At 62.2% G+C, this 22,553-nt stretch overlaps 1 protein-coding gene across 8 annotated transcripts; it reads left to right on the top strand.

Annotated features, from left to right (window-relative positions):
- The first annotated feature begins 44 nt into the window (after window positions 1-44).
- On the top strand, window positions 45-22,036 carry PCNX3 (pecanex 3). Of its 8 annotated transcripts, none has more exons than XM_060103102.1 (35): window positions 45-723; window positions 1,205-1,284; window positions 1,522-1,621; window positions 1,745-1,784; window positions 1,878-1,973; window positions 2,199-3,326; window positions 3,833-3,956; window positions 4,039-4,217; window positions 4,433-4,523; window positions 4,932-5,067; window positions 6,292-6,452; window positions 7,248-7,401; window positions 7,686-7,718; window positions 7,995-8,166; window positions 8,270-8,380; window positions 8,728-8,819; window positions 8,981-9,090; window positions 9,246-9,351; window positions 9,451-9,543; window positions 9,731-9,881; window positions 11,022-11,166; window positions 11,516-11,693; window positions 12,445-12,553; window positions 12,715-12,844; window positions 13,265-13,323; window positions 13,424-13,639; window positions 14,284-14,537; window positions 18,251-18,481; window positions 18,649-18,752; window positions 19,063-19,210; window positions 19,303-19,533; window positions 19,608-19,882; window positions 20,787-20,920; window positions 21,008-21,306; window positions 21,383-22,036. In XM_060103102.1, exons 1-35 carry the CDS (start codon window positions 571-573, stop codon window positions 21,575-21,577), a joined length of 6,018 nt encoding a protein of 2,005 aa, XP_059959085.1. In that variant the 5' UTR covers window positions 45-570; the 3' UTR covers window positions 21,578-22,036. The 8 variants fall into 8 exon arrangements, with proteins under 8 accessions (XP_059959085.1, XP_059959081.1, XP_059959083.1 ...); XM_060103098.1 differs by having other exon boundaries at window positions 1,097-1,284; window positions 4,042-4,217; XM_060103100.1 differs by having other exon boundaries at window positions 1,097-1,284; window positions 6,331-6,452.
- The last annotated feature ends 517 nt before the right edge of the window (window positions 22,037-22,553 follow it).

Below are 22,553 nucleotides of genomic sequence, written 5' to 3'. Positions count from 1 at the left end.
TTTCCTTTTCCGGGTCCCAACTGGGCTCGTTGGGCGCATGCGCCACTGCAGGTTGGCGGCTCGCGGCTCCTTCTTCCGGCCTTCCCCTTGGGCCGGCTCCCGCAGAAGCGGGGCGAGCGCGGAGCCCAAAGCGAGTGACCTGTGACCCCGGAAGTGGACCTCAGGGTACCAGGGCTTTCCCCGGGCCGGAACCGAGGGAACCGTCGCCTGCACCCCTAGAGCATCCACCCCACGCCCACCTCTGGATGCCGCCGTCGGGTGCCCGGCCCGTGCCCTGCGCCTGCCTGCCGGCCCGGCCCTTGGGAGCAGATCTGGGCCGGGGGTGGGGGCCTGGATCCCGCCTCTGATGCGTCTCCACCCCCGCGCCTGGGTCTCGCACCGCTGACTGCCCGGGCCGGCCCCGCCCCCTGCTCGCACCCTAGCCCCACCGACCTCTCTCCTCCGCTGGGGGAGGCCATGGCGTGAGCGCGAGGCCGGGCCCCGGGGCCCTCGGGCGCCACGCGGGGCATGGGCCGGGGGCCGCCCCCATGAGGGTCCCGGGAGGAGGGCGCGCGCAGCAGCGGCGGGGCCATGGGGTCGCAGGTATTGCAGATCCTGCGCCAGGGGGTGTGGGCCTCGCTCACCGGCGGTTGGTTCTTCGACCCACACCAGAGCACCTTCTCCAACTGCTTCCACCTCTATGTCTGGATCTTCCTGCTCACCTTTCCTTTCTTGCTGTACATGGTGAGACGCTGCCGTCACCTGTAACTCCCGTCGGGGAAAGGGAGGGCAGATGTCACGGAGGGGTGCAACCTGGCAGGGATTCTGGGCTGTGGCTTGGGCACTAGGATGTAGGAAGAGGACTCAGTGCAGAGTTTGGAGTGTGTGGAGGAGAGGCCAAAATTTCCTGGCCTGGGTGACCTTGAGACCCTCACTTAGTTTCTCTCCAGTTAGAAAAGAGACAGGGCCCCCCCCAACAGGGCCTTCTTACTAGTTGTATGCAGGGGCGATGAAGTCCTGTTGTGAATTTGTGAATCCTAGCCTTGACTGTGGCGGTAGGTCCACCCCACGGGGGCAGGGCTGTGTGAAGAGGGACCTGACTTGCTGCCACCTCCAGGTCCTGCCCCCCAACTTGATGGTGGCTGGTGTGTACTGCCTTGTGGTGGCTGTCATCTTCGCTGCCATCAAGACTGTGAACTATCGGCTGCATGCTATGTTCGACCAGGGCGAGATTGTGGAGAAGCGCAACTCTACCGTGGGGGAGCCAGAGGAAGAGCCTGCCCAGGGGGACGGCAATCTGCCCAGGTGGGGCGAGGCAGGGCCTGTGTTGGAAATGGAGGGTCCTTGGTGCCCGGGCCTGAGCACTGGAGGATGGAGAAGGGGCTTAGGGAACATTGGGTCCAAGAACAGTTGAATGTTCTATGGTTGGCCCTGGATTTATCAGGGGGATCTGTGAGGAGAGTAGAGTGATGGGGATGGTGGGAGAAGTACCATGTGAAGAAGGAAGGTTAGCTGAAAGCTACTGTTCTTTTCCACTGCTAGGGACCCTGGAGTGGAGATGACAGTATTTCGAAAAGTGAGTTCCACTCCCCCCGTACGCTGTAGCTCTCAGCATTCCGTGTTTGGCTTCAACCAGGTCTCGGTGAGTGGTCCTGGCCCTCTCCCTTCCCCACTCCTCTCCTGAGAGCCTGTCCCCAACACGGGTATGTCCTGAGCCTACTTTTTGCCCTGTTTGCTCCTTCGTACTTTTTTTTCTATTGTTCAGGAGTTGCTGCCCCGGATGGAGGACTCTGGGCCCCTCAGAGGTAGGTGGCTGCTGTTCAGAGCTGAAGGTGGAGTAGGGGATGGCGCGTGGAGGCCTTGATGTCCTGCTGACGCCTTTGGGGCTGTGGTTGCAGACATCAAGGAGCTGGTGCGGGAACAGGGCAGCAACAACGTGATCATGACCTCTGCCGACCGAGAGATGCTGAAGCTAAGCTCACAGGAGAAGCTGAGTGAGTGGGCATGTTGGCAAGAGCCTGGGGAGAAGACTCGCTGTCTTGTCTTTTGAGTCACCCCAACTTTTACTTCCCTGGGCTCTCTGTGTTCTCTCAGATGGGACCGCCTCAGTGTCCTGCCCCACTGGGTTCTCAGAAAACGGGGCCATAGGACCCCCTCAGCCACCAGTCCCTTTTGTAGAATGCCATTCTGTCGTCTTCTGTCTTTTTCTTTTCTGATAGTTGGAGACCTCCCCCAGACGCCTCCAGGGGCTGCCCCAGACCCATCTCTCCCCAGCACGGACTCTTCAGAACGTTCTCCCTTGGCTGGAGATGGCGCCCCCTGGAGTGGGAGCAGCGTGGCTGACACTCCCATGAGCCCCCTGCTGAAGGGGAGCCTCAGCCAGGAGCTGAGCAAGAGCTTCCTGACGCTGACCCGGCCCGACCGGGCCTTGGTAAGGACCAGCAGTCGACGGGAACACCGCCGCGGAGCGGGCGGCTACCAGCCCCTGGACCGGCGGGGCTCGGGTGAGCCCACACCCCAGAAAGCCGGCTCCTCAGATTCCTGCTTCAGTGGCACTGACAGGGAAACATTGAGCAGCTTCAAGAGTGAGAAGACCAACTCAACCCACCTGGACAGCCCCCCCGGTGGGCAAGCTCCCGAGGGCAGCGACACAGACCCACCCTCGGAGGCAGAGCTGCCCGCTTCACCAGATGCCGGGGTTCCCTCAGATGACACACTGCGTTCCTTTGACACAGTCGTAGGAGCAGGGACGCCTCCGGGCCCGGCTGAGCCGCTCCTGGTTGTACGGCCCAAGGACTTGGCCCTGCTGCGGCCTAGTAAACGGCGGCCACCTGTGCGAAGACACTCCCCCGCTGGCCGTGCCCCTCGGCGGCCGCTGCTGGAAGGCGGGGGCTTCTTCGAGGACGATGACACCAGCGAGGGCAGTGAACTGAGCCCGGCCTCCAGCCTCCGGTCCCAGCGCCGCTACAGCACCGACAGCTCCTCGTCCACTTCCTGCTATTCCCCTGAGAGCTCTCGGGGTGCGGCAGGGGGGGCCCGGAAACGACGGGCCCCCCACGGGGCTGAGGAGGGGACGGCTGTGCCTCCCAAACGGCCCTATGGGACCCAGCGGACGCCTAGTACTGCCAGCGCCAAAACGCACGCCCGCGTGCTGAGCATGGACGGGGCAGGGGGTGATGGCCTGAGGGGCCCCCTGGCTGGCTCCAAGGCTGAGCTGGAGGTCCAGGCGGGGGTGGAGCTGGCAGCCGGTGAGCCCGCTGTGCTGCCCGCCGAGGCCCGCCGGGGACTTGCGGCCAACCAGCCTGGCTGGCGGGGGGAGCTGCAGGAGGATGGTGCTGTGGGGGGAGGTGAGTGCCGGCTCCAGAGCTGGGGGGAGGCGAGCTCGGTAGGGACGTGGGTTGGGGCCAGGGGCAGCTGGAGTGGACCTGGTCAGCCTCTGTCTCAGGCAGCAGATGGACAAGGACGCGGCGACCTAGTGACGTTGGCTGCCAGGCGCCTCAGATAAGCAAGGCTGGAGCGGTGAGGAGACCGAGGCAGAGACCTCAGGCACCTGGCTCCAGGTCCTGCAGGTAGCACCCGAGCCTCTGCTCTGTAGGACTCTCAGTAGCCACGCTCGCCTTCCTGGGTCGCCAGCGGGGCAGAGCAGATCACTTCCTTGTGCCCACGTGTGGAAACTGAGGCCCGTGTGGTTAGGTGACCTGGCTGGGCCACAGAGGCGGGATACGGTTGGACTAAGCCTGACCTTTAGCTCCACCCATGCAGGGGCGTCTGTCTCCCCCACTCCCTCAACCCTCCCTCAGGCTCTGTCCAAGCCTCTGTCACTTATGCTTGGGGGGCCTCTCTCTCTGGTCAGCTGCCGAGGAGACTGGCAAGCGGGACCGCTCAAGCAGCGTGAGGCGGGCACAGGCCATCCGGAGGCGTCACAATGCTGGCAGCAACCCTACCCCCCCCGCCTCGCTCATGGGCTCACCACCCAGGTGAGCACCTGCTGGCTGCTTGGACGGGAGGGGGTGCCGGCTGGCTCTAAGGGGTGCTGACCGTGAGCCGACCCCTCCCCAGCAGCCTGCAGGAAGCTCAGCGGGGCCGGGCTGCCTCCCATTCCCGGGCGCTGACGCTGCCCTCTGCCCTGCACTTTGCCTCCTCGCTGCTGCTCACTCGGGCCGGCGCCAACGTGCACGAGGCCTGCACCTTCGACGACACTTCCGAGGGCGCTGTGCACTATTTCTATGACGAGAGCGGTGAGCCCTTCCCCCGGTCCCTGGCCAAGCCTCTTTCCCTCCTGCTGAGGGTCATGGTCCCAGCAGCTGTGCTCTTGGTGCCCAGGGGCTGGGCTGCCATCCAGGGGAACTCAGCAGAGGGTTTTCTTCACTTGATGGCCCCGGTGCCCACGTGGGTTGGGCCTCGATGCTCCTGTCCCTGACAGGCTATCTTGTGTCCCACACCCGTGCCCCAGGCGTGCGGCGTTCCTACACCTTTGGCCTGGCTGGAGGCGGCTACGAGAACCCTGTAGGGCAGCAGGGGGAGCAGGCAGCCAATGGAGCCTGGTGAGTCTCCCAAGCTTGGGCTCTCCCTACCCAGCAGCCGATGGGCTGCCATTTCTGGGGAGTTTTCTGTCTTCTTTGTTTGGGCTGGGCAGGGGCAGCTCAGACCTCTAGGAGGAGAGGAGGGTGGGCTGCGGTGAAGGGCAGGGAGCGGTGAAGGGTGGGCCTGCATGGATCCCTTGGGTCTCTGGCTCTGTGGCACTTCCAAGCAGGAGGCTTCCAGGGCCTTCCAGGAGGCCCAGGACCTGGGAGGGAGGCACTTCTGCCACCTGACTCCTCTGGACACCCCTGTGCTCCTGGGTATTGGAGCAGCTCCCTTGGGCCCCCAGTCATGGCCTGGCCTTGGCCTCGACCCCATTCCATTCCCAGCCTCACCCACAGCCCCGACCCTCACGGCTGCTGTTCCCACAGGGACCGCCACTCGCATTCCTCCAGCTTCCACTCGGCTGATGTCCCAGAGGCGACAGGTGGCTTGAACCTGTTGCAGCCGCGGCCCGTGGTCCTGCAGGGCATGCAGGTGCGCCGAGTGCCCCTGGAGATCCCAGAGGTGAGGAGCCAGCGTCGGGGAAGGAGCTGCAGGGGACGGGGTGCAGACCACCGAGCATTCACCCAGGCACCAGGAGGGACGGGTCACCCTGAGTGAGGGCTCCAGGGGCCCTGAGGTAGCTGTCTTGACCTTTGATGGCCAGCACAGGGCACACAGGTCCTGGACCTGAATGGCTCAAGGAGTCGCTTATTTATTTACTCATTCAACGAACACGTCTGGAATAGTTTTGTTTGCCCTGGAGGGGCCCACAGTTAGTGGGGACGGTGGGCGTTAGCAGTGGCACTTGCAGAAGGGGCAGTTGAGCTCGCCTGGCGGTGGTAGTGCTGCTCCCTGTGCTGGGCGCCTGATGCGGGGGGTCTTGAGACACGCTGTTCGAGCTTGTCGGTCTCAGCAGAGCTAGTAAAAGCGCCTCCTCTCGTTCCTGAAAGCATCCCGACGTGAGCAATAACTGGTGTGGTTGGCCAGGGAGTAACAGAAGTACTAGGGATGTATGAGACACAGACTCAAGAGTTAAACAACAGTTATGAAAGTAGCACCCACACACCCAGGGCCACAGAGAGGCCATGGGCAGCGCCCAGAAGCCCCACGTGCCCCTTCCTGATGCGTTTATTCTCCTGACGGTCACGTGGGATAGCAGTGTTGTCCTTCCACAGCTGAGGGTCTCCTCCAGAGGCAGGGACCGTGCTGTTGGGCTCTCCAGAGCCCAGCATAGGGACAGGCTCGTAGTTGTATCCCATAAACACTTGTTGAACTAAAGACATGAGAAGCCCGAAGAGGTTAAGTAGTTGGTCCAGGGCCTCGCAGCGCTGGCACTGGCACCCAGGCCTGTCCCCGGGGCCAGCGCTCCATGTGCTCCAGGGTAGGGGGGTCAGAGGGAACCCTGAGGGCTCTGGGAGGAGGGCAGTGTTCGTGCTGACTCCTGAAGGGTAAGGTGGATTTCTCTGAGCCCAGGAAGAGGCGGGAGATGCTGCCTGAGTGGGGAAGACAGACACAGGAGCTAGTAATCCTGGCGTCCAGCAGCCCCGGAAGCCCCCACGGCCACTGAGGCCCGTCCTGGGAAGCTGGAGGAAGGAGTAGGCCCTTGGATGGAGGGTCAGGGCAGGCCGCGGGGCTGCTACATGGTGGGGACTTTCTGTGTTGACCAGCCAGTGTGTGCTGGGGGGTGGCAGTGGACCACGGGGGCGGGGGGTGCGGGGCTGATGGCCGCGGCCATGGGGACCGCAGTTTGACCTGCCGGACCAGGACTCCCTGCACGAATCCCAGGAGCAGACACTGATGGAGGAGGCGCCGCCCCGGGCCCAGCACAGCTACAAGTACTGGCTTCTTCCCGGCCGCTGGACCTCTGTACGCTACGAGCGGCTCGCCCTGCTGGCCCTGCTGGACCGGTGAGCACCCACCCCCTCAGCCCCCAGTCCTTGATCGTCCCTGGCCCCTGGCCTTCCAGACTGTGAACGTGTGGAGGCTGTCATGGCAATGGAGAACCCAACTGCTGGGGTTGCTGAGGGAGCACGGAGAGCTGGAGTCTGCAGTGGGATTTCTTTAGGTGCTTCTGGGTGCAGAGGGGTGGCCGAGTGGGTGGTGCTCTGGTCGCTCCTCTCCCAGAGCTTTGCTGGAGACATTGTTCCTGTTCAGTGTATTGTTTTTTATTTACTTCTGGGTGAGTGTCAATTAAATTGAATCCTGTACCCTGAAAAAGCTAGCGAACCATCTGTCTTAGCTTTCCGTTTTTTCGGGAGGAAACTGAGGCCCAGAAAGTGAGAGAGCAGATGATGTTTGTTGTCGGGGTGAATGATTTGGGCCTGGAACCTGTGTCCTGGCTTCCTGTGTTCTGGATTTCTCCCGGCGCTGTGACCGGTGTCTTGGGGGCACTGCCTGTGTGCGTAGCATAGCGAGCAGGAGCCAGAGATGGGCAGATGCCAGAGTGGTGGCACCTGAGGCCTCAGGGTCTAGAGGGGGCAAAGACTGGGATCGGGATGCAGGGTAGCAGTGGGGTGGCTTCCTGGAGCAGGTGCCACCTGGCCCGGAGAGGGCATAGCTTCACATACCCAGGATGACGGCTGGCGTGGACACCGGCCTGGACGTGGGCCTTTGTGGCTGGGTCCTGTGTCCCCCATCCCCTAACCCCTTACCCCACTAGCAGGTAAGGAGGTGGGTGTGCTCTGACCCTGCTGTCTCTCCAGGACACGGGGGCTGGTGGAGAACATTCTCGGTGTCGGCCTGAGCAGCCTCGTCGCCTTCCTGGGCTACCTGCTGCTGCTCAAGGGCTTCTTCACCGACATCTGGGTCTTCCAGTTCTGCCTGGTCATCGCCTCCTGCCAGTATTCCCTGCTGAAGGTCAGGCCTGGCTTCCTGGGTCTCTTCCCTCCCATCTCTTCCCAGATGCACCCCCCTTCCCAGGACCCCTCTTCAGCGGGTTGAGCTCAAAAGCAATTAAGATGCTTCAGATCCCCTGTAGCCACCCCCCATCCTACAAGTGAGAGAACTGAAGCTCAGGACAGTTCAGGGGCCTTCCCTGGTCATTCATAAGGGCCCAGAAGTGGAATCAAACAGATCCTGGGGCTTCTGACCCTCTCGTGGGTGCTGGCTCTCATCACCAGTGTAGCTCTTGTCTCTTCCAGAGCGTCCAGCCTGATGCAGCATCCCCCATGCACGTGAGTACCAGCAGAGCAGCACCTTTCCCCACGAGGCTCAGGCCTGGGCCCTGGGCGGGACTGAGACCAGGCGGGGAGGGGGTCGGCTGGGGGAGAGGCAGGGCTCCCTCAACCACCCCCATCCCCCCTAGCTCCTTGGTCCTTCTGCCCCCAGCCTGCCAAGCTTTCTATCTTGGACCCAGGGCCAGGCACGGGACACATGAGAGTGTGTGTGTGCATGTGCAAGTAGGGTGTTCAGTAGGGGAGGCCCGGCTCCTCACAGGCCCCCCTCTCCAGGGCCACAACTGGGTGATCGCATACAGCCGGCCTGTCTACTTCTGTATCTGCTGCCTGCTCATCTGGCTGCTGGACGCCCTGGGCTCAGCTCAGCCTTTCCCGCCCGTCTCCCTCTACGGCCTCACGCTCTTCTCCGCCTCCTTCTTCTTCTGCGCCCGTGATGTAGCCACTGGTAAGGCCGGGCAGGGTTGAGCTTGCCCAGGGAGCGAGGCCCCAAGGGTGGGCCGAGGGGCAGCCTGCAGGCTGACCGGGCCTCCGCTTCCCCTGCCCGCCAGTGTTCACCTTGTGCTTCCCGTTCGTCTTCCTCCTGGGCCTCCTGCCCCAGGTGAACACCTGTCTCATGTACCTGCTGGAGCAGATAGATATGCACGGCTTTGGGGGCACAGGTATGGGGCCCACGGGTGGCTCGGGGGTGTGGAGGCAGTGCGGGGCCCCGGAGGGGCTATGGATTATGGCTGCGGCTCTGGCTGTTCGCTGAGCCTTCTCCCGCAGCTACATGGCGGTTCTGAGAACCTATCTCTTCCCCTCCCCTCCCTTCCCCTCCTGTCCCCTCCGCAGGCAAGTGGTTTAAACCCAAGAATGCCAGGGGTTCTGAAGGCCTCTCCGGGCTGGGGGGAGCAGATAGTGGGCTGGAGACAGGGTCTGGGGGAGTTGAGGGGCAGTGGGGGGCAGTGGGATGGGCGGCCGGCAGGTAGGAGCTGGGCTTTACTAAAGGCTGTCGCTCACCTCGCAGCCGCCACCAGCCCACTCACTGCGGTCTTCAGCCTCTCGCGCAGCTTGCTGGCTGCTGCCCTGCTCTACGGCTTCTGCCTCGGAGCCATCAAGGTAGGGATGACCTGTCGGTGGCGGGCATACGGAAGCCCAGGGGGTTGTTGGGACAGGGCTGTGAATTGGGCTCAGCAGTGGCTTCTCCCACGGTTGGGGGACCGCCCCCCGCCGCCATGCTTATCCTCATCCCCTCTGACCAGCATGGGTTCTCTCCCCAGACTCCTTGGCCAGAACAGCACGTCCCCGTCCTTTTCTCTGTCTTCTGTGGCCTCCTGGTGGCGCTGTCCTACCACCTAAGCCGGCAGAGCAGTGACCCCACCGTGCTCTGGTGGGTGCCCGCATGTACCTGTCTGTGTGCGCACGTGTATACGTGCGTCTGTGCATGTGCCTGTCACCACCTGACGTGGCAGGGGTTGGGGGGGTGTGTGGGAGGAGGGGCAGCCTCCCCAGACCCAGGCCCCTGACTTTTCTCATGCCCCCCAGGTCTCTGATCCGGAGCCGGCTCTTCCCTGAGCTGGAGGAGCGGAGCTTGGAGACGGCCCGCGCCGAGCCCCCAGACCCACTGCCAGACAAGATGCGTCAGTCAGTGGTGAGGACCGGGAGTGTCGGGGTCTAGTCTTGGGGTGCGGGGGTGTGGTCAGCCACTGGGTGGCGGGGACACCCAAGCTGGTGTTTCCTGACCCTGCAGCGTGAGGTCCTGCACTCTGACCTGGTGATGTGTGTGGTGATCGCTGTGCTCACCTTTGCCATCAGCGCCAGCACCGTCTTCATTGCCCTGAAGGTTCGTGTGGCACAGGCCACCCCTCCCCCTCCCCCCACCCCAGTCTCTGCCAGAGCCCGATTGCCCTGAGGGCCTGGGCAGCCATGGCCTCACGTCCTTCTCCGCCCCTGGCTGACCTGTACCAGGTGGCCCCGTGGCCCTGTGGCCTGTTTCCCTTGGCTGAGCCTCCTGCCTCTCCCTCTTGCAGTCCGTGCTGGGTTTTGTGTTGTATGCGCTGGCTGGGGCCGTGGGCTTCTTCACACATTACCTGCTGCCGCAACTCCGCAAACAGCTGCCTTGGTTCTGCCTGTCACAGCCCGTGCTGAAGCCACTGGAGTACAGCCAGTACGAAGTGCGCGGTGAGTGCCCCCTGCCCCGGGCTGGGACACCTCCACCCCTCCTGCCCTGATTTCCAAGCGGACCTGCAGCCTGATGGGAGCACAGGCCTCGCAGCTGAGAGTGCCAGCAGGGGGCAGCCTCTGCCCACACCTCCCTGTCCGCTTTGGCACTGGCCCTGCGGCCCCTTCACTGCCCTCTGTACCCACTCCTGCGCCCGCTTCACCCTGCCCGCTTTGCCCTTTTCCCACCTGCCTTGCGGTCTCTGAGGAGATGGGAGAAGTAGAACTCTAGGACCTTCAAGGGACACGTTGTCAAGAATTACAAGCTGGCTACCAATGAACTACACCAGCCTGGCATGCATTTTTACTTGGATTCTGCAACACAAACACCCCTGAGCCTATATTTAAACACCTGGATTTGTTTACTCTTTTCTTTTTTTCTTTAATATTTATTTGTTTATTATTTTGGCTGCTCCGGGTCTTAGTTGCGGCGCACAGGATCTTCATTGCGGCTTGTGGGATCTTTAGTTGCAGCATGCAGACTCTTAGTTGCGGCATGCATGTGGGATCTAGTTACCCGACCAGGGATCGAACCTGGGCCCCCTGCATTGGGAGCGCGGAGTCTTACCCACTGGACCAACAGGGAAGGCCATAAACATCTGGATTTGTTACGTGAAGGTCCACATGCCTTTTTTTCATAGACAATGAAGGATTTTGCCCACTGGGCCAGCATCTCCATGTGGCTGCAGTCAGCTCGAGCCAAGTGGCAGGGGCCCCCTTCAGAAGGGCCCTGAGGCTGAGGATCACTGTGTACTTGGGCCTCACCCAGCCCGCCGTGGCTCCGGTGGGCACCTGGGGTGTTGTCCTCAGCCTTTATCTCACAGACAGCCGAATGGGCAGAGCCCCTGCCCTAAGCCCCCAGCACACCCGACCCGGGCCTCACCGGCCTCATCGCCCTCATCTGGGCCGCCAGAGATCAACCCCCTGCCCCGCAGCCGCTCCGAGTCTCTAGGGACCCCGAATGCCACATCCCCACGTCCTGGGGTTTGCCGTCTGTCCAGGTTCCCTTGGAGAGCACACCCGTCCTGCCCCGTGGCTGGAGGGGAATGCAGAGGAGCCGGTGCTAAGACAGCAGTCCCACCTTCCCACCTTTCGTTGCAGGTGCCGCCCAGGTGATGTGGTTTGAGAAGCTGTACGCCAGCCTGCAGTGTGTGGAGAAGTACCTCATCTACCCTGCTGTGGTGCTCAATGCCCTCACAGTGGACGCCCACGCGGTCGTCAGCCACCCGGACAAGTTCTGTCTCTAGTGAGGACCGCCAGCCCCCTGCCGTCCCACCGTCCACATCTCCGTGTGACACGGGGAAACCGAGGCCCAGAGAGGGAAGGACACCTGCCTCAGTTGCCCAGCAAGCTTAAGTAGGCCCCCAGCTCCTGACACCCTTTCCGGTGAAGCCGCTGCCTCTTCAAGAGCAGATGTGTGTCTCCAGTGTGTCTGAAGGGGGTGACCTCTTTAGAGAGCAGAGACGAAGAGTCACTGGCCCAGAAGAGCAGGGGCCTGCCCAGCAGAGCCCAGGCCAGGGCCAGCAAGGGATGGGCACCCACACCCTCTGTGCCGAGTCTGCGCCCAGTGCCTAACGCCCACCCCTCACCCACAGCTGCCGGGCGCTGCTGATGACCGTAGCTGGGCTGAAGCTGCTGCGCTCGGCTTTCTGCTGCCCACCCCAGCAGTACCTGACCTTGGCCTTCACCGTCCTGCTGTTCCACTTCGACTACCCGCGCCTCTCCCAGGGCTTCCTGCTCGACTACTTCCTCATGTCCCTGCTCTGCAGCAAGGTGAGACTGTGCAGCAAGACTCCAGGCTGTGCAGCGGGAGCAGGCCTCGTGCCTTGGTGCGGGAGACCTTCCCCAGTCCACGTTAGCCACACTGGGGGCCTTTGCAGCGGCTCCCGGCAGGGCAGCGAGCATGCTGAGGTTTAAAGCGGGTAAGTGATTTGCCTCAGGTCTCCTGGAGAATTGGTGGTCAGCTGGGATTTGAAAAGGACTGTTCCCCAGCTCTGCGCTGGAGTCTGCAGTGGTGCCTGCAGGGCGACCCCAGCGCAGGCCTGAGCTTTCAGCTCACTCGTGGGCATTCTAGTCTGGTTTCTGGCCTGGCCCAGGATGATGGCGATCCAGACTGTGTCCCCCTCTGAGGGCAGGGCCTGTGAGTCTCTCTTAACTCTTGGTACCACAGTTGAGACCCAGCCTCACCGCTGAGAGTGGCGTGGCCTGAGCAGGTCATTTAACTGCTCTACCTTCTCGAACCTCAGTTTTCTCATCTGAGAAATGGGACAGCAGTAGGAGGCTCCCAGAGTGGTTTTACGAATTAAATGGCTAATGTCCCCTCGGTTGCTTTGTCTGGAGCTGCTGATGGTATCGGGGGCTTCAAGGCAGGTCCAGAGTGTAAGGGCTGGGAGTGATCTTGAGCTTGACTCCCATGTAGGCAGCAAGTGGCGTAGCCCCAAGGCTCTGAGTGGGTACTTGGTGGACCCCCCCTCTCTGTGAGTGATCTGCGTATCTTTTACCTTCCCCCCTTCCAACCCTGCAGCTGTGGGACCTGCTGTACAAGCTGCGTTTTGTGCTGACCTACATCGCGCCCTGGCAGATCACGTGGGGCTCGGCTTTCCACGCTTTTGCCCAGCCTTTCGCCGTGCCACGTACCCAGCCTGCCGCCTGCTGCCTGGGTGTGGGTGTGCAGGGAGGACCGTAGCCTGGATGGGGCTGGGGGCTGCCAGGCGGGAGGGCACGGGGGTGGGGGGCTAGTGAGGGAGGCCGGGGAGGGTCCTGCGTGCTCGCCACCTCCTTGACTCGTGCCCAGACTCGGCCATGCTGTTCGTTCAGGCCCTGCTCTCCGCGCTCTTCTCCACGCCGCTCAACCCCCTGCTGGGTAGCGCTGTCTTCATCATGTCCTACGCGCGGCCCCTCAAGTTCTGGGAGCGCGACTACAAGTGAGTCTCGTGGGACACAGAAGCAAGTGCCGGGGGCGTCCCTGAGAAGGACTTGGCAGAGGAGCAGGATGGCTGCACCGGGGGGCAGGTTGCTGGGAGAAGGGAAGGAGTTTGGAGCCCAGGCTGGGTGGGGCGCTGTGGGCTTCAGGGAGGTGGCTGATCCAAACGGGGCAAAACTCGAGCCAGGCCGAGGCCTCGGGCTCACACCCTGGGCTTCCTGGCTGTGTGGTCCCGGGTGAGTCCCCTCATGTCCCTGAGCCTCAGCCTCCCCCTCTGTCACAGAGCTGTTGTGGTGTCTGCCTCAGAGCGCAGGGGTGCGGGTTCGGAGGGGAGGTGCTTGGGGCTGGCGGGAGCCGTCGTCTGAGCCCTGGGCAGCCTCGCCCTCTTGGCCACCTGTGTTGTCGCCCTTTCTCTGAACAGCACTAAACGTGTGGATCATTCCAACACCCGCCTGGTCACACAGCTGGACCGGAACCCTGGTGTGTACCCGGCCATCGGGGGCTTTAGGGCGGGGCCTTCCTGGAGGGAGCCTTGCTCACGTGTCACGTTGTCCATCTGTCCGTCCATCCTGGGTCCCAGGAGCTGATGACAACAACCTCAACTCGATCTTCTACGAGCACTTGACTCGCTCGCTGCAGCACACGCTGTGTGGGGACCTGGTGCTGGGCCGCTGGGGCAACTACAGCCCCGGCGACTGCTTTGTCCTGGCCTCCGACTACCTCAACGCCCTGGTGCACCTCATCGAGGTCGGCAATGGCCTCGTCACCTTCCAGCTGCGTGGCCTCGAGTTCCGGGGTGAGTTGTGGGGCCGAGTTTGACAGTGTGTCGGGGCTGGACTCTAGCCCTGCTCTCCTCCGGTTTGCTGGGGCCCTTGAGCAAGGGGCTCTCCCCGCCGGGCCTGGGTTTCGTAGTCCGAGCAGTGAGGCGGCAGGCTGTCTCCGGCCCAGCCCCGCCCCTGCTCTGACTGCGGCAGGTCTGTAGCGACCGGGCTGCTCTGATGAAAGCTCGGACCTGGAGCTTCCACTGGCCTGCTCTGCGGTCTCAGGCCAGGACCAGCTCGGGGGCCACACATAAGCCCTGGTGAGTGAGCCAGCTCCTTGCCCTCAGGAAGCTGTGCCTGGCAGATGCCAGCTTCAGAGGGGCTCACAAGTGCACAGGGGCTCTAGGCACAGCTCGGGAGCAGCACGAGCCTGAGCTTCAGTCTTTGCGTCTATAGATGAGGAACCAGACCCTGTCCCCTCCCCGCAACCCTCAACGCCCCAGTCCCAGCCCATCGTGGCCACTAGGAGTCAGGAGGAGAAAGGGGCTTGTTTGTTAATCGGTTCACTTAGTAATGGTTACTCGCATCGCATCTTGGGGAGGTGCCTGGGCACTGTCTGGGGAGGAGGTAGGCTGGGGTGTCCCTGTGGCCCCCTGACTGGAGCCCCCCTTCCCCACAGGTACGTACTGCCAGCAGCGTGAGGTGGAGGCCATCACAGAGGGCGTGGAGGAGGATGAGGGCTGCTGCTGCTGCGAGCCTGGCCACCTGCCGAGGGTCCTGTCCTTCAATGCCGCCTTCGGGCAGCGCTGGCTGGCCTGGGAAGTGACGGCCAGCAAGTACGTGCTGGAGGGCTACAGCATCAGCGACAACAACGCTGCCTCCATGCTGCAGGTCTTCGACCTCCGCAAGATCCTCATCACCTACTACGTCAGGGTATGAGGGGCAGGTGGCTGGGGGGCAGGGGTCCCCGCCGGTGAGTGCTCACTGGCCAGGAGCATCCCAAAGGCCATCCTCTGGATCCTTGGGAGCCTGCTTTGCCCAAGGGAAGCAGAGGCCTCAGAGTCTAATCAGCCTCCAAAGTGTCACTGTTGGACAGCGGGCCTCAGAGGCCCATGTGACTCTCTGACGGTGGGGAGCCTGGGGCGGGGGGCCCCCTGTCACCCTCCTCCAGGAGACTCACGTTGGGTGGTGAGTCCTGGGGGCCGGTGGGCAGCACATGCACAGATCCTGTCTCTGGGCTTTGGTCCTGGGAGGGGCGTTGCTGATGCCAGCCTTCTAGACCACCAGCCCCGCCCCACGCCCCCCCAGTACAGAGTGACGATGATAGTAACAGTGGTGGCAGGAGCGACAGTCTTAGGAGCAGCTGCCAAGCAGCGGTGCTCACCGAGGGCTGGGTTCTGCCAGGCACCTCTCCTGAGCTGGGTGAAGCCCACCACACCCTCCAGGAGAGGTCCCGCTGCCTCAGGTGTGGACAGTGACTTGCCTGAGGCCCTAGAATCAGGAGAAAGTGCCAGAGCTAGGCTTAGCCCAGGCCTGGTCCTCCCTGTCTCAGCCTGGGCGCGCCAAGCCAGGCCTGAGGGTCTCGAGGCCTATGGTGACGTGGCAGGGGCTTGGTGAGGCACAGTGTGGGGTCCGAAGGGAGCTGTGGATTGGGTTCTGGGAAGCTTGAGGTATTGCCTTCTTTGCTGTGCCTGTCAACCCCCTTGAGAAGTGGGGATTCTCGCAGTTCTGTGAGGTGGCAGAGATGATGAGGGCGCTACAGGAGTGGGGTGAGTAGGGGTCACAGGTCCCCTCATGCTCTCTTAGCATCTGCCCTGGGGCTTGTCGTGGGCCCAGAAGAGGTGGCCTGTTGGAGTGCAGGTGAGCCTGCCCACCTGAGGTTCTCTCTAGGGCCGTCCTGTGCATCCCCTTGCTGTCCTTCGCTGCCAGTGGGCACCCCATCTGTGTCACTTGCCAGAGAAACTGTACTTTCTCTACTGTGGATGTTTCCACCCGTCCACTCCTAGGGAAGGGTTTGTGAGCCCGCCCCATCCTTACTGTCACCAAGAAAGAGACTGTGGTCCCGAAAAAGACATTCCCAGCCTCAGGTCACCCAGGGGTTACCATCCTGTCCACCTTCCTCTCCCCGTCTCGAGAGAGGCACTCCTGCCCAGGTCTCCCCACTTGCTCCCTCTCGGCCAGCGTAGGCTTCTCGTGGCGGTGCAGCAGGCCCCGGCCAGGCCCCCGGCCAGCAGGCTGAGATGAGCGCCGCCCCGTCCAGCTTCTCGAGGGCAAGCCGACTTGCCGCACCTGCCTCAAAGGCTGGGCAGCATCACGGCCACGTGGAGGCGCCTGGAGGACCCAGGGAAGGCTCTGCCCAGGATGGAGTGTGGGCTGACGTTTGGAAGGATGAATGGGGGCTGCTGAGGCGGGGCCTGGGGGGAAGCAGGTGTGCAGGGCAGCCCCACGGGCCTGGGGCGGTTCAGGGATGTGTCCCATCCAGCACTGGGCTTGGCAGACCAGGCGGAGCCTTCCTGTGCAGAGTTAGCCCCCTTGGCACCTCCCACCCCTTGTCCTTCGTGGAAGTCACTGAGTGCAGTTGCGTGAGAGATTCAGTGCAACTCTCGCGGCCATGGAGACACTGGCCCTCACATCCACCTGCAGCCAAGCCTTGGGGTGCTCTTAGCATTTCCAAGCCCAGGCACATTCATTCTACTGTTTGATTCTTTTTCTTTTTTTCTTTTTGCGGTACGCAGGCCTCTCACTGTTGTGGCCTCTCCCGTTGCGGAGCACAGGCTCCGGATGCGCAGGCCCAGCGGCCATGGCTCACGGGCCCAGCCGCTCCGCGGCATGTGGGGTCTTCCTGGACCGGGGCACGAACCCGTGTCCCCTGCATCGGCAGGCGGACTCTCAACCACTGCGCCACCAAGCCCCTGTTTGATTCTTTTAGTAACTCTTGGAAGAGGCGAGGTCAGTGTAATAGGCCCTTTTCACAGTTGAGAAAACTGAGGCTCACAGACCCATCCTTGCAGTTAGGTGGGATGAAGGCAGAAAAAATGCCACAGTCATGATGCTTATGAGGATTCAGTGAGCTGCCCCACGTGAAACACTGAGCAGAGCCACGGAGCTGCCAGCAAATGCTTGCAGGCGGGCACTGTTACTCCTGAGAACCACTCTGAGGGCTGGGCCCCAGGATTGCTGGCTCCGTAGAACACCGTGTGGTTGTGCAAGTTAATGGAGCACTTCTGTGTGCCAGGCCAGCTCCTCCCCAGGTCCCCAAAGGTTTTTTTTCTGGTTCTTCTTGGGGGCTGCGGAGATGCCCTCTGAGCAAGAAGGTCAGTCTGGAGCCAGTCTGCCTGGAACCCAAGCTGCCCCACGGCCCTCCTGTCCCCATTCACCCCATTAGGCTCCTGGTGCCCCCTTCCTCTTGGTAAGGGGGCACCCAGCCCTCCCCAGACTGCCCACTCACCTGCCACAGCCGAGGCAATGCTGGGGCCAGGCTCCCAGCTACCAGGCAAGCTGCTGTGTGCCGGGAACTGAACTGATGAGGCTCCACTTATAGCCATGGCCTCCAGGTGTCCCCACCATCACCACCCAGGGAGCTCTCTGAGGCCCTTGGCTCTTCCTGGCTTGTACTGTGGCCATTTTGCCCAGGCTCTTAGCCTTTCCATGTCCTACGAGAGCCATCCTGCTGGACTCCCCTACTGCCTAGGTACCCTGTGTTCATGGCCAGCTGCGCCAGCCTCCCCAGCTCTGGACTTCCCACCCCTTCCCCAGGCAGAAGCCCATCCCGTTGGCTCCATCCCAGGGCAGCGCACAGAAAATCCCAGTAACCTCACTGGCTGCCAGCTGCCAGTCTCACGCTGCCCATCCATGCTGGCTGTGTCAGCTGCCTGCTTCCAAGAGCTCCTCTCCATTTGCCTAAACCCCTGCTTAGAAGCCAGCAGAATCTCTTAAAGGGTCCAGGAGCCCCTGACTTTGGCCTCTGGCTTTTTTCTGAGGGGAAGCCCTGTGGCTGTCACACGTCAGCTGCCTCAAGGGGCCCAAGACCTAGGGGCACTTAGGTCCCACTGGCCTGCAGGCAGTCCCACGACCTTAATCTGACCTTCCGGGGCCTCTGAGGTCTGGATGCCACAGCATCGTGGTACTGAGGTGCTGGCCAGCTCACCCTGCCCTGCTGTGTAATCGTGGGCAAGTCTGTCGTCCGTCTGGGCCTCAGTTCCCCTTACAAACAGGGCAGGAGGGAAGGGCAAGCGTCCGAGCACTCGCCACCGTGCACCACACTCCAGGGGACGCTCCGTGCGGAGGGCTGCTTCCTGTCGGCTTCCCACTCCCCCGTCCCTGGCCGAGAGAAGGGCAGCAGACCTGCCTGTGGGGCTTCAGGGAGCTGAGATGGGACACAGGACGGGTGTCCTGGGAAGCCGACTTCAGCTCAGTCTAAGGGAGAACAAGCCTCTTCTTTTTTTTTGGCCACACCGCATGCCTTCTGGGGTCCTAATTCCCTGACCCGAGGTCGAACCCCGGGCCTTGGCAGCGAAAGCATGGAGCCCTAATCACTGGACCGCCAGAGAATTCCCACGGAGAAGCCTCTTCACCCTGACGCTGTGTCCTCCAGTGGCCAGGGCGAGGGCGCTCCCCCAGTCACTGACCCAGCCCTCTCCTCCCAGAGCATCATCTACTATGTGAGCCGCTCTCCAAAGCTGGAGGCCTGGCTGACCCACGAGGGCATCGCGACAGCCCTGCGTCCTGTGCGGGCACCTGGCTATGCTGACTCAGACCCCACCTTCTCGCTGAGCGTGGATGAGGACTACGACCTTCGCCTCTCTGGCCTCTCGCTGCCCTCCTTCTGCGCCGTGCACCTGGAGTGGATCCAGTACTGCGCTTCCCGGCGCGGCCAGGTCCGGCCACCGCTACCCCGGGGCTGCCTTCTCCCCCTCGGCCTCCCCCCTCCCCGTGCAGGTTCTTCTCACCCTCAGCCTCCCTTGGCCTGGGCCCCAGCCCCCACCCCAAGTTCCCTGTCCCAGGTCTAAGCTGGGCTCTGGGGACGGGGGTCCTTGTGCCGCAGCCTGTGGACCAGGATTGGAACTCGCCGCTGGTCACGCTGTGTTTTGGCCTGTGTGTGCTGGGCCGCCGGGCCCTGGGGACAGCTTCGCACAGCATGTCGGCCAGGTGAGCGCCCGCAAGTCCAGCCGGGCCTGTCGCTCTCCCCTCCTCTACCTCCATGAAGAGCTCTGGGCTTCTGGCCTCAGCCCGCAGGGGCCATATCAGTCCTTCCTTCAGTGTGGCTCTTTTAGCCATTGTGACTTTGCCTGCTCTTCACCGCCCCGTGAGGGACATGGGCAGAGATTGACCTTGTCAAGATGGCGAAACCAAGGCCCAGCATGAAGAGCCGTCTCCGCTCTGACCACTGCACATAGAGTCAGAGCTCAGGAACCCGGGAGCCCCCTGTGCATTCACCTCCCCTCCTCCTCTTCCCCAGCCTGGAGCCCTTCCTCTACGGCCTGCACGCCCTGTTTAAGGGGGATTTCCGTATCACCTCCCCACGCGATGAGTGGGTCTTTGCCGACATGGACCTGCTTCACCGTGTGGTGGCACCTGGGGTTCGCATGGCCCTCAAGCTTCACCAGGTAGGGAGAGGTGTGCCCAGGCAGGGTGGGCGGTGGCAAGGTCTCTGCCCAGGCCAGGGGCTGCCAGCCTCAGCCCTCCGTCCTCCCCGCAGGACCACTTCACGTCCCCAGATGAGTATGAGGAGCCGGCCGCTCTGTATGACGCCATCGCAGCCAACGAGGAGCGGCTGGTCATCTCACACGAGGGCGACCCGGCCTGGCGCAGCGCCATCCTCAGCAACACGCCCTCGCTCTTGGCGCTGCGGCATGTCTTGGATGACGCCTCCGATGAGTACAAGATCATCATGCTCAACCGGCGCCACCTCAGCTTCCGTGTCATCAAGGTGGGGACGGCTGCTCGCCCGACCCGGCCCCCTTCCCGGCGCGGCCTCCTGACCCCCTCGTGTGGCCTCCGCAGGTGAACCGCGAGTGCGTGCGCGGCCTGTGGGCCGGGCAGCAGCAGGAGCTGGTGTTCCTGCGCAACCGCAACCCCGAGCGAGGCAGCATTCAGAATGCCAAGCAGGCGCTCCGCAACATGATCAATTCCTCCTGTGACCAGCCGCTGGGCTACCCCATCTACGTGTCGCCCCTCACCACCTCGCTGGCCGGCAGCCATCCCCAGCTGCGGGCACTGTGGGGCGGCCCCATCAGCCTGGGCGCCATCGCCCGCTGGCTTCTGCGCAGCTGGGAGAGGTGAGCTCCGACCCCCCGCCTCTAGCCCGCAAGGCCGGGGTCACGGGGCAGGAAGCCGGGGCTCAGAGAGAGGAAGCCGTTCTCTCTGGGGTCTGACTGAGGAAATGCTGGAGCCAGGATTGAGCCCCAAGAGCTGACCCCTTCCCTGAGCTGACCCAACCGCACACCCCGCCCCCTCAGCCAGAGCTGAATGTGGCCTTTAGCCTGAAGCACCGTTGATGACGCTTCCCTTTTTTTTTTTTTAAAGATTTATTTATTATTTATTTTATTTGTCTTTGGCTGCATTGGGTCTTAGTTGTGGCACGTGCGATCTTCGTTGAGGAATGCGGGATCTTTTGTTGCAGCGTGTGGGCTTCTCTCTAGTTGCGGCGAGGGGGTTTTTTCTTCTCTAGTTGTGGCGCGCAGGCTCCGGGGCCCGTGGGCTCTGTAGTTTGTGGCACTCGGGCTCTAGTTGAGGCGCGCGAGCTCAGTAGTTGTGGCACATGGGCTTAGTCGCCCTGCGGCATGTGGGATCTTAGTTCCCTGACCAGGGATCGAACCCGTGTCCCCTGCGTTGTAAGGTGGAATCTTTACTTCTGGACCACCAGGGGAGTCCCTGGTAAGCCCTCCCTTAAAAGCCGTGTAGGGACTTCCCTGGTGGTTCAGTGGTTAAGACTCCGTGCTTCCGCTCCAGGCGGTGCGGGTTCGATCCCTGGTCAGGGAACTAAGATCCCACATGCCACGCAGTACGGCCTTAAGAAAAGAAAAAAAAAAAGCCCTCTAAAGTAGATGGCAAACACCTTTTAGAAATGGGACTCTGGGCTCTGAGATGGTAGGTGACCTGTCTTGGACTGGGGACTTGTGCTTGTGAGGTCTTTGTATCTCCCACCCCCTACCAACCTCTTCTCCGCCTCCCCTCCCCCAGGCTCCATAAGGGCTGTGGTGCCGGCTGCAACAGCGGCGGGAACGTGGATGACTCGGACTGTGGTGGAGGCGGCGGCTTGACCTCCCTCAGCAATAACCCCCCCTTGGCACACCCCACACCTGAGAACACAGCAGGTGAGCAGGCAGGGCCGCGCTGAACCGCTGAGTGGAGAGGGCAGCCTAGCCGACTGAAGTCTCTGCCCTCTTATCTGTCTCCCACAGGCGGTGGTGACCAGCCCCTCCCACCAGGCCCTGCCTGGGGCCCGAGGCCCTCCCTGAGTGGCTCTGGTGATGGGCGCCCCCCTCCTCTGCTGCAGTGGCCACCCCCTCGGCTCCCTGGACCATCCCCCGCTTCTCCTGCCCCCACTGAGGGTCCCAGGCCCTCAAGGCCCCCTGGCCCTGGACTCCTTAGTTCTGAGGGTCCCAGTGGGAAGTGGAGCCTGGGGGGTCGGAAGGGGCTAGGGGGATCCGAGGGGGAGCCAGCCTCAGGGAGCCCTAAAGGAAGCACCCCCAAATCTCAGGTAAGGTTCTTACGGGAGGGTCGGGTCCTGGGCAGCTCAGGTCTGCTTTCCTACCAACCTATCTCCCCTCCCTCAGGCGCCCCTAGACCTCAGCTTCAGCCCGGACATCAGCACCGATGCCTCGCCTCCCAGAGCAGTGCAGGATAATCCGTGCTTGGACAGCAGTGCTCCTGAGAGTGGCACGCCCACTGGGGCCCTGGGCGACTGGCTTGCCCCCGCTGAGGAGCGTGAGAGCCCGGCTGCCCAGCCCCTGCTGGAGCATCAGTACTGAGTGGCCTGGTGCCCTCTGGGTCCCAGCCCAGGATTCAGAAACTTGGACCCCCCAGCCTTTGGCCCTTTCTGCTGGACCACAGAACTGAGTGGCTTTGGCTCCCACATGTGAACCCTGACCTCTGGCTGCCTTAGCCAGAGCACCAGAACCTTGTATCCCAGACCTCTGACCTTGGCCCCTGATCTCTCATCCTAATTCAGGGCCTGGGCTCCCCAGACTGAGGCAGGCAGCCTCCCAGCTGGGCCCTAAGAGCCAAACCCATGGGCTGGTCCTGCTTCAAGCCCATGGCCAGGACTGACTTGGCCCCTCGGCCTTCACTGCCTGCTGGGGTAGCCCCTTGGCCTTGGACTTGGGGCTGAAATGTGGGGAGGGGGGTTTCTTTTTCTTTTTTTTCTTTCCTTTTTTTTTTTTTTTCGTGCTTCGGAGACACCAGAATTAATAACACTATTTTTGATTTTGGTTGGTAGTTTCTTCTTCCATCTGGGGGTGTTTGGGTGGAGGGTAGATGAGCACAGAGAGGGGGATGAAAGATGTGGGGCTGGGCTATGATGAAGATCAAGGTTAGACCAGGGTGGGGTTCAAGTAGGACTGGATCCTCTTCCTCACAAGCCTGTTGCCTTTTCTAGCCTTGATCTGAGGTTTGCAGTTGTTCCGTTTCTCACACCCAAATGTTCAAAGACTTCTAGCTCCAGTGGCAAGTTCCTACAATTGTTAGCCTTGACCTTGGCCAAAGCCTTTCTCTGAACCTCAGTTTCTCCAGTTATAAATAAGAGATGACACCTGTCTAAGGTGTTTTAAGAATACACGAGAGCGTGTGTAGGGCAGGGCCCAGTGCTTACAAGCAGAGTGCTCGTAAATAGCGGCACTTCCTGAGCACTTGTTCTGTTCCGGGATGGAGCTGAGCACTAGTCGTCCCGGTCTAGCCCTCCCAGTTGGTTTGGAAGGCAGGTACATTTGTTCCGGTTTCTCAGCCAAG

This window comes from Mesoplodon densirostris, chromosome 7, assembly GCF_025265405.1.
Source record: "Mesoplodon densirostris isolate mMesDen1 chromosome 7, mMesDen1 primary haplotype, whole genome shotgun sequence".
In the NCBI taxonomy this organism is placed as follows: Eukaryota; Metazoa; Chordata; class Mammalia; order Artiodactyla; family Ziphiidae; genus Mesoplodon; species Mesoplodon densirostris.
Note: the sequence above shows the minus strand (reverse complement) of the source record. Positions and strands in the feature narration are given on the sequence as shown.